At 41.9% G+C, this 14,347-nt stretch overlaps 1 protein-coding gene across 1 annotated transcript in view; it reads left to right on the forward strand.

Annotated features, from left to right (window-relative positions):
- CC2D1B (coiled-coil and C2 domain containing 1B) overlaps nt 1–14,347 on the forward strand; it is a 654,195-nt gene that overhangs the window by 57,614 nt on the left and 582,234 nt on the right. Inside the window, exons 4-5 of the mRNA XM_085602619.1 lie at nt 9,167–9,273; nt 13,363–13,533. Of these exons, the coding sequence (XP_085458745.1) occupies nt 9,167–9,273; nt 13,363–13,533 (278 nt within the window). The remainder of the gene's footprint in view (nt 1–9,166; nt 9,274–13,362; nt 13,534–14,347) is intronic.

Here is a 14,347-nt window from a genome sequence, read left to right on the forward strand (position 1 = left end):
CATGCAGTGAGCCAGGCCTTAGCACATAGACTGCTTCAAATGCCTATTTACTATGCTTGCAGGCCTCTAACCACCTACACAGTTGTCTTTCACACCTTCAATTCCCCAGTCAGTATTCATATACTTCTAGCAAACACCCTGTCACTCACCCAGTGTGCCTCCTTATAGTACTGTACTCATTCAGTCAGTTAGCATGTAGTCTTTTAGTGAGGTAGGCTTTAGGGCATGAACTGCTTCAAAGTAGTATGCACTATGCATGTAGTGTTTTAACCATCGTCACACTTGTGGTTCAGGGCTATAGTTTCTTAGTCAGTTTTTATATAAAATGTGTTTGTACAGTAATGGAATAGTATAAATTTGAAAGTTATTAATATACATTTATTTGTGATTCTTTTATACAGATACAGAACAGGAGTGTTTCTCATCCGTTTGCACTCTTCTCGTGCAAGATTGTTTGGATGAAGGGTCCTTAAGTGTTTCATCATACTTGCCGTGCCGTACGAGTATTTCTTGTTAGGATCCCCTTGCAACAGAACTCTTTTGCAAATCTTGCACGTGACCAAGGTGGCATTGATCTTTGTTTGCTCCTCGGGAAAAGTAAAAAATTTCCACACCACTGAAGAAAAACGTTGTGGGCGTGGTGCGTCCTCCAAATATTCATCCTTAGATTCGGTGAATATTTTAAAGCGACAACATTTACAGTTTTTGTAAGTTAAACTTATAAAATTTTGTTAGCTGTAAGCCTTTTATATATCTGTGATTTGTATCTTGTGGTATTTTGCTGAGAATAGCATGTGTTTTTTTTTTAACAATTTTTCTGATTGTTTTTTTTTTGCCCGCTGTTAAGTGATGAGTACGATTGAAATCGCTATTTTTAGTGAAATTCAATACATTCTGAGAACAGCAAAAAAGGCAAACAAATTACTTTGTGGAAATTATGCTGTGTTGTAAAAAATGTATTATTACATGTTATCATTTTTTTTCCTTTTCTTTCACAGATTCAAATTTAAAAATAAGCAATTTATATGAATTTAGATTGCAATGAAAATCTGAAAAAAATGTATACCATTTTTTATTGCTATTACTGTGAAGGTAAGTTTAACTAAGTCTCAATATGCAGAATGAGGAGGTCTGCAAGAAGCTACAAAGTTGAAACACATTTCTAAAAACACTCTGTTTATACCTATGTAGTTTTGAAATCTGACCATAATCAGATATCACGTGACCAGCAAAAAAAGAGATTTGAGGGGTTCATAATATTTCCCATTGTAGCTATTGAAGGACCGCAATTATTGCAATCATTCTTCTTTGAACATCTTTGCAGACAAAACTCTGTGCTTACCTTCTATCATTCGCACGGAATTTTTAAACTGGAAATATGTCACTTTTTGTAACATAGTTATTGCGCAAGACACTCTTTTATATTTACAAAGAGAGGAAAAGGCACTCTGTGCACTTTTTATACTCCATTTAAATACAACCTCATTATGCACACCAGTTTGCGTTGAAAGGGTATTCTATAAGTGTTGTTGTGCATGATTGCACTGAATACTCATAGAACAAGACACATGTCTAGATTTGTCAGAAATCATAAATCTCGATGTGTGTGAATGCTGCACCATTCTAAAATTGGTGTAGGAAAGCACAAGAAGGAGAATTGTTTTCATTGCTCCACATTTTTATATCTTCAATGCATGCTACAATGCTCAGCATACATTGAAGGAGAAAAATGCCTTTACTGATTGTTTTTGTGCAGGAAGGTGTGTCTTCCTGCACAAAAACTAACAGCTCATGACACAGATATCCTTGCACTATGGTGCAAGGGTGCCTGTGTCACCACATGGCTGCAGTTTAAGCAGTCGTGCAGAGAGAAGCATAGATTTGCAACATATTTATGTACATATGTTGCATCCCTGTGCTTCGGAAGTACTGCAGCACAATGTAGTTAGAGGTTACTGTGTGATGCTGCAGCACTTCCTCATAGTTCTGCACTTATACATTCACCATACGCTACTAATGCATTCATTCACTCAATTACGTACTACACATACATTCATCTAAACTTTCACACACTAACAAAGAAATTTAGCTCTTTTTTTTAAACCAGGAAAGTTAGTTCTTACAAGAACTTTTTTTTTTCTTCTTTCTTCTTTTATATTTTTTGGGGGGGTTTTCTGAACAATTTTGAATTTTTGGGGGTTTTTCTGCAAAACAAAAAACAAAACAGGAGGAACCAAACAATGAACTTCAGGGAACAATAAAACAAAAACAACAAAAAAAACTAGCAAATGTGACTTTCTTGGCGGCAGATCAGATCGATCGACTACTCACCGTAACACAAAGTCGCATTGCACTTAGTGCAGAGCACTTTTAAATATTGAAATTGAGGACGGATGTCCAAGTTTTTGGCTGATGGATGCACTCTTGGAAGTGCTCAGCTGCGATGAGGTGGAAGGCGCAGGAGCAGGAGTGTTTCTCATCCGTTTGCACTCTTCTCGTGCAAGATTGTTTGGATGAAGGGTCCTTAGGTGCTTCATCATATTCGCCGTGCCTCACGAGTATTTTTTGTTAGGATCCCCTCGCGACAGCACTCTTTTGTAAATCTTGCACGTGACCAAGGTGGCATTGGTCTTAGTCTAAAAAAATCTTCTTCTCTGCAAAGAGATGCTCCTCCAAAGAAGAATGATTGAATTGGGTGGGGTCTTTCAATAGTTAGAACAGGAAGTGTAACGAACCAATCAAATCTCTTTTTTTGCAGGTCACATGGGATCCGCGCACCCTGCGCATACGCAGCACGAACCCAGCGCGCATACGCGAAATTGAATTAAAAAGAAATATAGGATTAGATGTAGAAATATATTACTTTTAAGACTAGTTCAGAGTTTGGCTTCAATTAATATTCACATGACATACGTATATATGTTTTTTTAAATGTTAAAAATTTTGCGGGATCCGTGCACCTACCGCGTCATAGACGCAGATGACGCATCGCGGAAGCGCGTAAACGTCGCGTTGCGTACATCGAACGTGTCGCGTATAGGCTGGGAGTCGCATACCGGTCGCATTGCGATCGCGCACTAAACACGTATCCACCGCATACCATACGCGGATGCTATCGCGTAGGGATCGAGAACGGTGCGCATAGGGTGCGCGGATCCAAAAACATGAAAAAAAAGATATAAAATAAAGTTTTGAACGTATAGTTTAAAAAAAAATTTGAAAAATATAAAAAAATGTTTGAAAAACCCATTAAATTCAAATAATATTTTTTAATTTTTAAAAGAATTAATTGAAAAAATAAGTTTAAAAAATGCTGATAAAGTATTTTAAAAAACATAATTAATGAAATTGACACACTGAATTTGAAAAATATAGAAATCCAATCAAAATCATTAAACATGATCTCTTTAGAGATAAGTTATAGATAGGAATTAGCATTTAAAAAACCTTTGAAATTCACTGAGAAAAACCAAAGGTTTCAGGGGCATTATAGCTAGGAATTGGCATTTAAAAAACCTTTGAAATTCACTGAGAAAAACCAAAGGTTTCAGGGGCATTATAGCTAGGAATTGGCATTTAAAAAACCTTAGAAATTCACTGAAAAAACCATAGGTTTCAGGGGCGTTATAGTTAGCTGGACATTTCCCTCGTACAAAACCCTAGAAATTCCCCTGTTATAGTTAGTTCAGCTAACTAGAACTCGCGCCCCCGCAATGCACTGCTGATGACGTCACATATTACATCACTCATGACATGGTCAGTGACATCACTGATGACATCACTGATGACATCTCAAAGGACATCACTGATGACATCATCCAGTGAATGTGTGTTTTTCTGAAAAGTTTAAATATGTTTTATATATTTATAGTGAAAGGCCTATGGAAGAATGAGTGGGTGTATAAGTGTGTGAATGGGTGATTTTCTAGGTGCGTAACTGACTCTATAAGTGAGTCATTAAATGTATCTTACTGCAGACTAGTGACTAAACTGTGTGAATGTCTGTATGTGTCTGTGTGTTGGTGTATAAGTGGCTGCATGTGAATAGCTATATGAGTGTCTATATGGGTTATTGATTGGTTGTTTGAGTATCTGTATGGGTGCCTGAGTGTTTGTGTGGGTAGGGTGTGTGTGTGACTCTGTGCATAGATGTGTGAGTGGGTGATTCTTTGGGTGCATGGCTTTAACAGTGCAACTGTGATGGACTGTATGGTTGGGTGAGTGTATGTATGAGTGTGTTAGTGATTGAATGTATATCTCAGTTGTACATGTGTCAGTAACTACATATGTGTAACGCAGTGTATATGTGTGTAAGAGTATATAACTATATGTGAGAGTGTGTGATTGCGGGAGTGGCTGTATGGATGAGTGTGTGCTTGTATTAGTAATTGTATATGAGTGTCAGAATTTGTTAGTATTTTTATAAGTAAGTGAACTTGAGTGTGCTTAACTGTATAGGTGAGTAAATTGGACTATGTTTAATTATTTGCACAACTGACTAGGTGTGTCAGTACCTCAATGGATGATTGGCGGTGTCTGAGTGTCTATATAGGTGTATAAATGCATATGATAGTCTTGTACGGAGTGACTGTAAGTATGAGTAACTGTACAGGTGAGTGAGTGGAGGTGTATGTAGACCTAAGAGTCAATGAGTGGGTATGTAGTTATTGGTATTGGAGTATCTATGGTTTTCAAAATGGCAGTCTGAAATTTTGAGTCGGTGTATCAAAGGTTATATTAGGGTGTGAGAAGATGCACTCATTTATCACATGGATGACATCATCAGTGATGTCATCAGTGATGTCATTTGAGATGTCATCAGTGATGTCACTGACCATGTCATGAGTGATGTAATATGTGACGTCATCAGCAGTGCATTGCGGGGGCGTGAGTTATAGTTAGCTGAACTAACTATAACAGGGGAATTTCTAGGGTTTTGTAAGAGGGAAATGTCCAGCTAACTATAACGCCCCTGAAACCTATGTTTTTGTCAGTGAATATATATCTATCTATCTATCTATCTATCTATCTATCTATCTATCTATCTATCTATCTATCTATCTATCTATCTATCTATCTATCTATCTATCTATCTATCTATCTATCTATCTATCTATCTATCTATCTATCTATCTATCTATCTATCTATCTATCTATCTATCTATCTATCTATCTATCTATCTATCTATCTATCTATCTATCTATCTATCTATCTATCTATCTATCTATCTATCTATCTATCTATCTCCAATATTAACTTTACAGTGCATATGTCTTTAGCATGCATGCCTTTACCACGAAATTCAAGTGTTTTACAGGTACATACAAACCCATTACCCATACATACATGTGTATGTATATATATATATACATATGGGTTTATTCTTACAAGTAAAATAGATACATTAATGTGGTAAACGCAACAAGCGAGGTAAAGGCACAGTATTTGTAAAAGATAGTTGTTGTTAAAACTTTAGTGGTTTAGACTAAGTAGTGGTTAAGGAGTAGTTGTTTAGACTGTAGTTGTTCAAGTGGTAGTTGTTCCATCATACAACCTGTTGTGCTACCTCCCGCAGGGGAAAAACTGGGCAGGACTGGAGGACTGGGTAGAGGCGGGGCTGCGAGAGATGGGTGGAAGGATCAAAACGGTGTCCTGCCTCTATAAAGCAATTCAGCGAGACATGCAGCAACCACTAGAGCGCTGGCGAACTCAGTGGGAAGAGGTCCTCGGTAAACAAATACCGGAGAAACACTGGGACAAAATCCTAGAACGCACCCCAAAGGTGTCTCGGAACGTGCGCTTCAAATTAATTAACTACTATGTGCTGCATAGAGCATATTTAACACCGGTTCTCTTCAGGAGGTATTTTGGCGTAGAAGCGGCAGCCTGCCCCAGGTGTGGAGAAAGAGAAGCGCACATACTCCACATGTTTTGGAGCTGCCCCGTATTGCAAACATTCTGGGGGGAACTCAGACAGATTATAAGCTACCTGATTGACAAAGAACTCCCATTGACCCCAGAACATTTCCTCTTAGGATGGTTCCCTCATACAGCCAGAAACAGGGTAACAGGAAAGTTTCAGGATCTTGCCTATATTTTAGCTAAGCGGGAAATAGCCAAGAACTGGAAAGCGCCAGGTGGGCTGAGAATCACTACCTAGAGGAAAGAGCTCGAAAAATGGGCAGGAACAGAAGGGAGACGGCTACTCCGAGAGGCCAGCAAGGGAACAGGCAAGATGGAGAAAGCCAGGGCCTGGGAGGCTCTTGTTGGGGAACTAGTAGCAGCTGATACAGATCTTGGCAGCGGGGGGAGCACCCCGAGGGCGGCAACACCGAACCCAGGCAACGGGCAAGAGGCGCAACCAATCCCACCCACTTGAGAGACACAGCAAGGCAGCAATCGCCTATGCGGACTCTAGAACTTGATAACCTCTCCGCACACACCTTCCACATTTCACTTATTAGCACGCAACTCGAGCGGGCATAGTTTTGTTAAGAAAGGGTATTCGAAGACGGCACATTACAGACTGAGCCAAGATATGTTCAATTGTATGCACTGTTACTGTATAAATGCCAATAAAATATGTTTAAAAACAATCCATAATCAGTGTGTTTACTTTGGGGAACATTAAGATGTTTATGAATACATAGCAACATTTTCTTGAGAATGTACAGTTGGAAAAAAACTTAGGATTTGAATTTGACCTTTGAAATCTGTGGGACCAGAGTAAGTACCAAATCAATCTTGCTGCTGAGGTTGTTAGCTACCTTAAACTGGACAGGTGGGTAGCCCAATGTGGAGAGCCAGAAGGTGATGCCCCAGACAACTGAGAGGGCGGAGTGGAGAGAATCTCAATTTTGGCTTTGTTTAACTTGAGTACGTTTGTTCTCTGGGGCTTAATGGTTAATTACTGTGATGAGGAGAATCTGAAAAGGAGGTATCAGCATACTTATAGACTGAGACTCCTGCATGAAGGAGCAATGCAGCTAGGTGACCCACTTATAAATTAAATAAGAAAGGTGACAGAATGGAGCCATGTGGGATTCCATTAGTCAATGTCTGCCCTTCTGAAATGAAAGGAGGCGTGGCAACAGCCTGAGTTCAGTCTGATTAGGAGGAGATCCATGTAAGAACAGTACTAAGACCTCTGAGGGTTTGAAAAAATATATCTTGATTGACGTGTGTTTGTAGTATGATTGTCACTTGTAGGGTTTTTGTGCAGGGAAATCATACCACAAAAATCTCTAGATTGCGAATTAAGGCCTATTCACTCACAGTATGGTTTGACATAGCCTTGCATGTCCGAGTAAAGATGCATAGTTTGAAATGTCTTCATTCCATATATTGCTGTTTCTCCGGTCCTGGGTACACGGGAGCTGACGGTACATCTGCTAACTGCAGCAAAGGTTTATATGCATAGTTTGGAGGTCTTGCTACTAGATGACTGGGTACACTTCCTCAATTGGAATCTCCATGACGTGAGAGAGAAAGCATAGGAGAAGACAAATACAAGATAAGAAAGAAGCTGAGGAAATGGTGTGTTTACGGTCAGCCATTAGATTTCTATGGCTCAACACTATTCTTTTTTTAAATAAATATTTGTATTTTGCTTTTATCTTTGAAATGGAACAACATTGTCTCAGAAGAGTATCAAAGAGCATATGAAAATAACTTTGTCATCATCATATGGAACGGTTCGCCGACTCAAACATCAAACAGTGACTCCACCCCTACCCCCACCTCCCACCCACTCCCATCCCACAGTCAGCGAGCCTCTGGCCACAGCACAGAAAAACTGTACAGTTCAGCACAACATTTCTATGCAGTCTCTGATACCCCCACACATAACAAAACTGCTCGGCATTAATCCCCAACATTGGGAAATCTGGGGAGTAATAAGTCAACCAACCACCCCAAATTTTCCAAAACTTATGAGGTCAACCCCTGCTGGAATATGTAACTTTCACCGCCACCATATACATATCCATGCTCCTTTTCCACTCCTGCAATGCTGGGCATTGCCCTGCTCCCCAAGACTGAACCATGTCCCTTTTGGCCACTGCAAGAACCAGATTGCAAAACACCAGCTTTGATCTTAGCAGGTGAATGTCATTGGGGATCTCCAGAAAGATAAAATTGTGGTCAAGAGGCATCGGTTCTTTCAGGACCTTGCCCAATTCCCCAGAAATCTCCTTCCAGTACCCCTGGATGTACGAGCAATCCCAGGTTGTGTGTATGAAGGTGCCATCCGCGGCCCCACAGCGCAGACAACGCGGGTGCTGTGCCCGCCCACCCCCTTCGCATATAGGCTTCTCTTGTCATAGTACACTCTATGGAGGATTTAAAATTGAATTAAATGGAGCTTTGCTTTTATTGCACCTTCCCTTGGATGCATCAGGGCTGCCTCCCAGTCAATGCCCTCTAGTTCTCCTAGATCAGCCACCCAGGGCTTCCTCAACCAGCAGAGACCATCTTGCATGTTGTTGTTCATAGTCTTATACGTTAGGGAAACTGCACCCCTCCCCAATTCCTCCATGAGTAGCCAACCCTCCAGCAGGACAAATTCTGGGACATCCTCTCCAGGGAGTCCCTCGGCTTGCCAGGCATGGCCGAACTGGGCGTATTCCAAGAATTGATTAGGATTCATCTCGTATTCCTGTTGCATCTCCCCAAAGGACATGAGCCCCTATTCACTAGAATGTCCTCTATCTTAGAGATCCCAAATAAGCCCAAGGGCCCTGAAGACCTTAAGTTTCCGCCACTCTGAGAGTCAGACTCCTTCCCACAGAGGGGTTTCCCGTGTAATTCTATGATACCAACCACTACTTTTGTGGCTTTTCCTCAGGCCGCCTGGTCAAATAAAGGGTGCTTTCAACTGAAAGGTGTGGCTGGCGCCTTTGTAGGAATCTTGACACGATAGTTAAATGTCTGAACGTTGAACAAGATGTAACATTGAACTGAGGATGAAGTGGAGTAATAGTCACAGGGAGTAATTCTGGGCTTGACTTATGTAAATGAGTTACCATGTTTTGCAAGGTCAAAAATATATTTTAGTTCTTGTTGCTTACATTTAGATGTAATTATTTCAATTCTGGATGATATGCAATGCTTTTCTGGTGTGATTTTCCAAAAATTGAGTCGATGTTTTCTTCCACTTCACTTCAGCGTCTTTGCCAATGGAACACATTGCAAAAATGGCAGAGGACTGCATGAGAGACATTGATGATGATGATGATGGTGATGAAGACATGGAAGAGGATGAAGATTTGCTGGTATGTCAGAGAGGTTGCAGATGTTTGTTGGAGCATTAAAAAATGGTTGAACTTCAGATCCTCTTTAAGTACAATTGTTTCCTCTTCTTGAGATACTGCAAATATGTATCCAGTTCCCTGATAAGCATTTGTATCTGAATTACTTATTTAGCGTTAAGGTTCAAGTCACCTCCTTTACAGCATACAAGTTTTTTATGCAGCTGGGCCTAATGTCTGGAAATACATTTATCCTATTTTTGCACCCTGTAGGAAAGTAGGATCCGCTTTCATGGTTGCGCGCACTTTTTGCTGGTGTTATCCTGTTTTCTGACTAGTCTGACAGGGATACTGCTAATCAGGACCGCAGTCACTGTTCTCTCTCCCTAAATTTGACAATGGTAAGTACTCTGGTACCTCCGCAATTGGCTACTGGTGTACCCTTGTAAGTCCCTAGTATATGGTACTAAGGTACGCCAGGGGTCTCCCATGGGCTATAGTATGTATTATGCCACTCATGAGAGACCACTCAAATTGTGACTACAGGCCTGCCATTTCAGCCTGTGAGTGGGTGCTTACACCCCTCACCACAGATATGTTTCCTTATATCCGAGGTCACTACACTTAAAACCTATAAGTCACCCCTGTGGTCGGCTCTTCAATTCTGAGGGCAGGGTGCTTGGTTGCAAGTGGGGGGGGGGTGCCAGTGCATGAGCAGGGCACCCCTAAAAACCCCAAAGTCGATTCTCCAGGCTTTGTAAGTGCGGTCAGCCATTTAATACATACAGTGAACATCAAGTCGATCACAAAATGTCTAACTATATATTGGCTGCACTAAAACCGGTCATGTTTGGTATCAAACATGTTGGAATCCTACCCCAACACTGATTTCAGTGTTGGATTTAGGATCCCATGTCATGGGGGCCTCCCCTAGGGTGCCCACCTCTATTCCCTGTACCAGCCTTTCAGGGTCTAACAGCAAGCTAGTGCTGTTTCTGACTACAGACATTTTTCTGCCCTCCTGATGCTAATCTGAGCTCGAGCAGGGGAATCCCGAACAATAGGTTTCCTGCCACTGGGAGGTGTGACCACCTCCCATACGGGACTTAGTGAATTGGGCTGGGCTGGGGTCGGGGCGCTTTCCAGCACCAACAGACTGCCTTAAAGGGCACATTCGGTGCCCTCCTTGCATACTCCAGTTTGAGCCAGTTCGGGGAGCCCTGGTGCGAAACTGAGCAAAGGGCCTGGGAGTATCCTCCCTTCTGCCTAGCCCCTCTTCTGGGAGGGAACCTTGAATCGTCCCAACCCCTTCCCTAAGGTACTTAAGGGTTTATCTGTGGGTAGCTCTTCAGATTAGTTGTGGGACAAGATTCAAACTCGAAACCACTTCAACTTTGACCGTCTGGGCACTTTGGACTTCGCTGGACTTCACCTGGAACCGAGACTGCACCAAGAAAGACTCCTGCTGCTCCTGGTATCGCTGTTCTGCCATTCTTCTTCGTGTGTGCCTGTGCTTCATCCAGATTCTTCGCCATGTCTGTGGGCATCAAAGATACCCGAAGTAATCTCCATGGGAGTGAAGGAGTCACTCCCCTGCACCTGCAGGCACCGCAACGAAGATGACTATTCCGCTGCTCCTGAAGTCCCACGGACTCTTAAAGGCTCAGCAGTGGTTCTGCAAGTCCCATGAGGCCTGACCTGTCCTCTCAGCAAGATTGAGGCCAGTATCCCTCGTTTGAACTGCTGAAACTGAACCCCTGTGCACCGCGTCGACTTGCTGTTACCAAGGTTTGTTGATTCTGTCCTCCAGAAATCTTTGGGCTACAAGAAGCTCCAGCCTCCAGCATCTCTTCCTGCCAAGGTCTTCATCCTCACCGCATCCTCTGCACCGTGGGCCTGCATCTTTAGTGAGCTGATCTTCGTCTCCTGGGTCTTCTTTGTCTTCAGTGGGCTCCCCTACTTGCTCGGGGCCTGCTCTGACTCTCCTGCACTTGGTGAGTCCCTTGCTGGTTTCAACGCTGCACCTTTTTCATTAACCACATCTGTTGCTGCTGCCAAGGCTTGTTGGTGCTCCTGCCGGTTCTTTACTTACGACGTGGGACAGCTCGTGAATAGCTCCTGGTCTTCCACAGCATGGCCTGGTCCTCAACTGCCGAGAGACAAGGTCACCGTCATCCTTCATCTTCCGTCATCAGTGGTCATTGGTCTTCCATGCCTCCTAGTCACTCCTGAGTGGCATAGACTCTGTCCCATCTGCTTGCAGGTTCTTCTCGTCAAGAATCCATCCTTTGATTCCACCGGACTATTTCACCTTCTTTGCCAACAGCATCTTTTCTGAAGTCCTCCATTGTGGTCTACGGCGGTTTCTGACGTCACTTCGCACCTATGCACCCGGCTTCCCTGGTGTAGGTATCTTGGTTCCTGGGGTATCCACGGGTGGGGTGACTCTCCAACCTTCTGTCTTCTACGGGGTTCTTCAGAGTCCACTGGGAAGGGTCCTTCTACTTAAAAACTGCAACTGCAACTTTCCCATTGACTTGCATTGAGTTCGCGGCTGTGTTTTCAAGCTACACACCTCCTCCGTGGGGTTCCTGGGTACTTACCTAGGGTGGTTCCTTATGTCCCCAGCTCTTCTGAGTCTTCTGGTCCAAGTCCCGACTTCGGTCGCAGTTCGCATCTCACTTCTTTAGTGTATGGTTTGGTCATCCGCTGGATACCACTGTGTATTTGTGCTTACTTACCTGTTTACATTTGAAGCATTGTGTGTATTGTGTTGATACCTCCGGGTAGGAGATATACCAATGTGTTAGTTAGTCTGTATAATAAATATACTTATTTTTTTAACTACACTGTGTGGTTCTTTTTCGTTTAACCTACACTATATGATTAGTTGTGGTAAAACAAATTGCTTAACACTCCTCCTGGACTAAGCCTGAAGGCTGCTCTCCACAGCCACAACTTAGAGAGCTTTCTATGGTTGTCTAAGACCACTAAATCACCATAAGGGTTGTCTGGATTAGTGCAAGGAACTTTACTTAAATGAGTGTGCACCATATACTACGCCAGCCTCCTACACACCCATACTAGTCAACTGAGGAGTATCTCCTATTAAACATACTTGAATATGGCACTTTTGCTCATGGAACAAGGTAAAGAAGATATTGTAAACAAAGGTTTGTTGAGTTGTCCTTCACAATACATGAACCGAAATCCAAACATTTTCTCACGTTTTAGGTATTTTTAAAGAGAACATTGAGGGTTGAATAACGGGGGCTGTCAGACGGTGGGAGACCTGTACTTAAATGGCTCTTTTATGCCATTATTCAGTGTAATACTTAAAACGTGTGCTCCTTTTCTGTCAAGTTATATTTAAATATAGCAAATATATTCTTATATTCATGGAAATGTATATAGGATAATCTCTTCATTTATGTAGTGCCTTGTGGTATTGAACAGAAATCAAACTTAATTGCAGTGTTTGGGGGAAGGACCAGATTAAGGCGGACCTTAGATGGTTAATAATGTATGGACTACTCTAGATTTAGTGTAGTCAGTGTTTTGTGACCAGCCTCTTTACAAATGTTTTGCATGTATCCAATTCCCTCATAGATTGATTGGACTTTGTGTTAGAATACACTTGTATTTTGTGGTAGACGGTACCTTTTACTAGTGTTTTCTAAGCAAAGCCTTAACAAAATTGCAGTCGAATCTGACAGTTTTCACACTTAAGACATGTTTATTTAGGTGTTTTGTGATGCTCGAACTAGCAGCCTTGTTTTACTTTGGTTGTCAGTTAGATACACTGTTGTTAATAAATATTGTTTTACATTTTTGGTACAATGCAATGATTAGGGCTCGTACATGATTTCTGTAACCTGGTCTTGAGTGTACTCGAACATAATTATGTTCACTGTACTGTACTACATATTTGGGATGCTCTTTCTGTAACTCTGTTCTCTGTTGCATTTCCTGTTCCTTAGAGATTTGCACTATATCAAATACTTTAAATTAAAACTACTCCGGAAGATAGGAGTTGTGTACTTGCCTTTGTAGAAAAATGAGTTTCCTGTAATATCTGTGCAGTGTGGTATGATTTGTTTCTCATTGCTGCAGGCAGAGTTGCAGGAAGTGGTAGGAGAAGATGAAGATGAAAGTGAGATAACTTCAATGGGGGAGGAGAACGGATCTGACCCAGATCATAATGAAGTTACAAACAGAGAAAAACCGGTTGCCACAGAGCTGCTCCTCACCTCACCAGTGGTACCACAGAAGCTGAATGCACAGGTAGTTATGCTTTCTGCTTACCATTGTTGGCAACAGCAAGTTACCTTGATGGTTAGAATAATGCAACATTCATTTCACCACTGCGATACCAAGCAGAAGAAAAGCAAATCATATCAAAAGCAGTGTTTTTGATATGTACTTTCCTAACAGTAAGATGGAAGTAAGTTTGTGGTGACCTCCACCAACCGATGCAACCATAAAGTAATATTCGATTATAATAGTGCTTTCATTGGTGCAGTGTTTTCTAAACCTTTTATTCTGCACAGCGCTTAAGTGGATCAAATGGCCACACACCCCAATCGATGGAAGAACTGCCATATTTTCTCATAATTAATATGTACAAAGTGAAATATTGCGAATGGCTTCGCACTTTCAAGAGGGGCGTATCCTGTAAAAAAAAATCTAAGTAAACATTCATGTTCAGGTTGGACTTTAATCTTGTAGACTAAATATATGAACCAGGACCAGAAATCCCATGGTAGGCTGACGGCTGCTTTCATGGTTGCCATTTCACCAGTGAGAGCAGCCTGAAGGGAGCGGTCTGACCATGCCTCACCAATTGCCCAGATTACATCTCTCATTAAGTTGGATGAGTGTGCATCATATTCAGCTCACTTCCTTTGACCAAGCATTGACACTGTAGCCAGGTAAGAAAGCCTTTCCTCTGACTGATGCCCTAACAGGGGCAGTAGGTGAGACGTACTTAAACAGCGCTGTTTTATTGGGAAACGGGCACTACAACGCGGCCGTTTCCACGCATAACCATAACCACGCATGCATTACAACGCATGCGTGGTTACAACGAAAAGCCTTT

The sequence above is a fragment of the Triturus cristatus genome, chromosome 4_2 (genome assembly GCF_964204655.1).
Source record: "Triturus cristatus chromosome 4_2, aTriCri1.1, whole genome shotgun sequence".
Classification (NCBI taxonomy): Eukaryota; Metazoa; Chordata; class Amphibia; order Caudata; family Salamandridae; genus Triturus; species Triturus cristatus.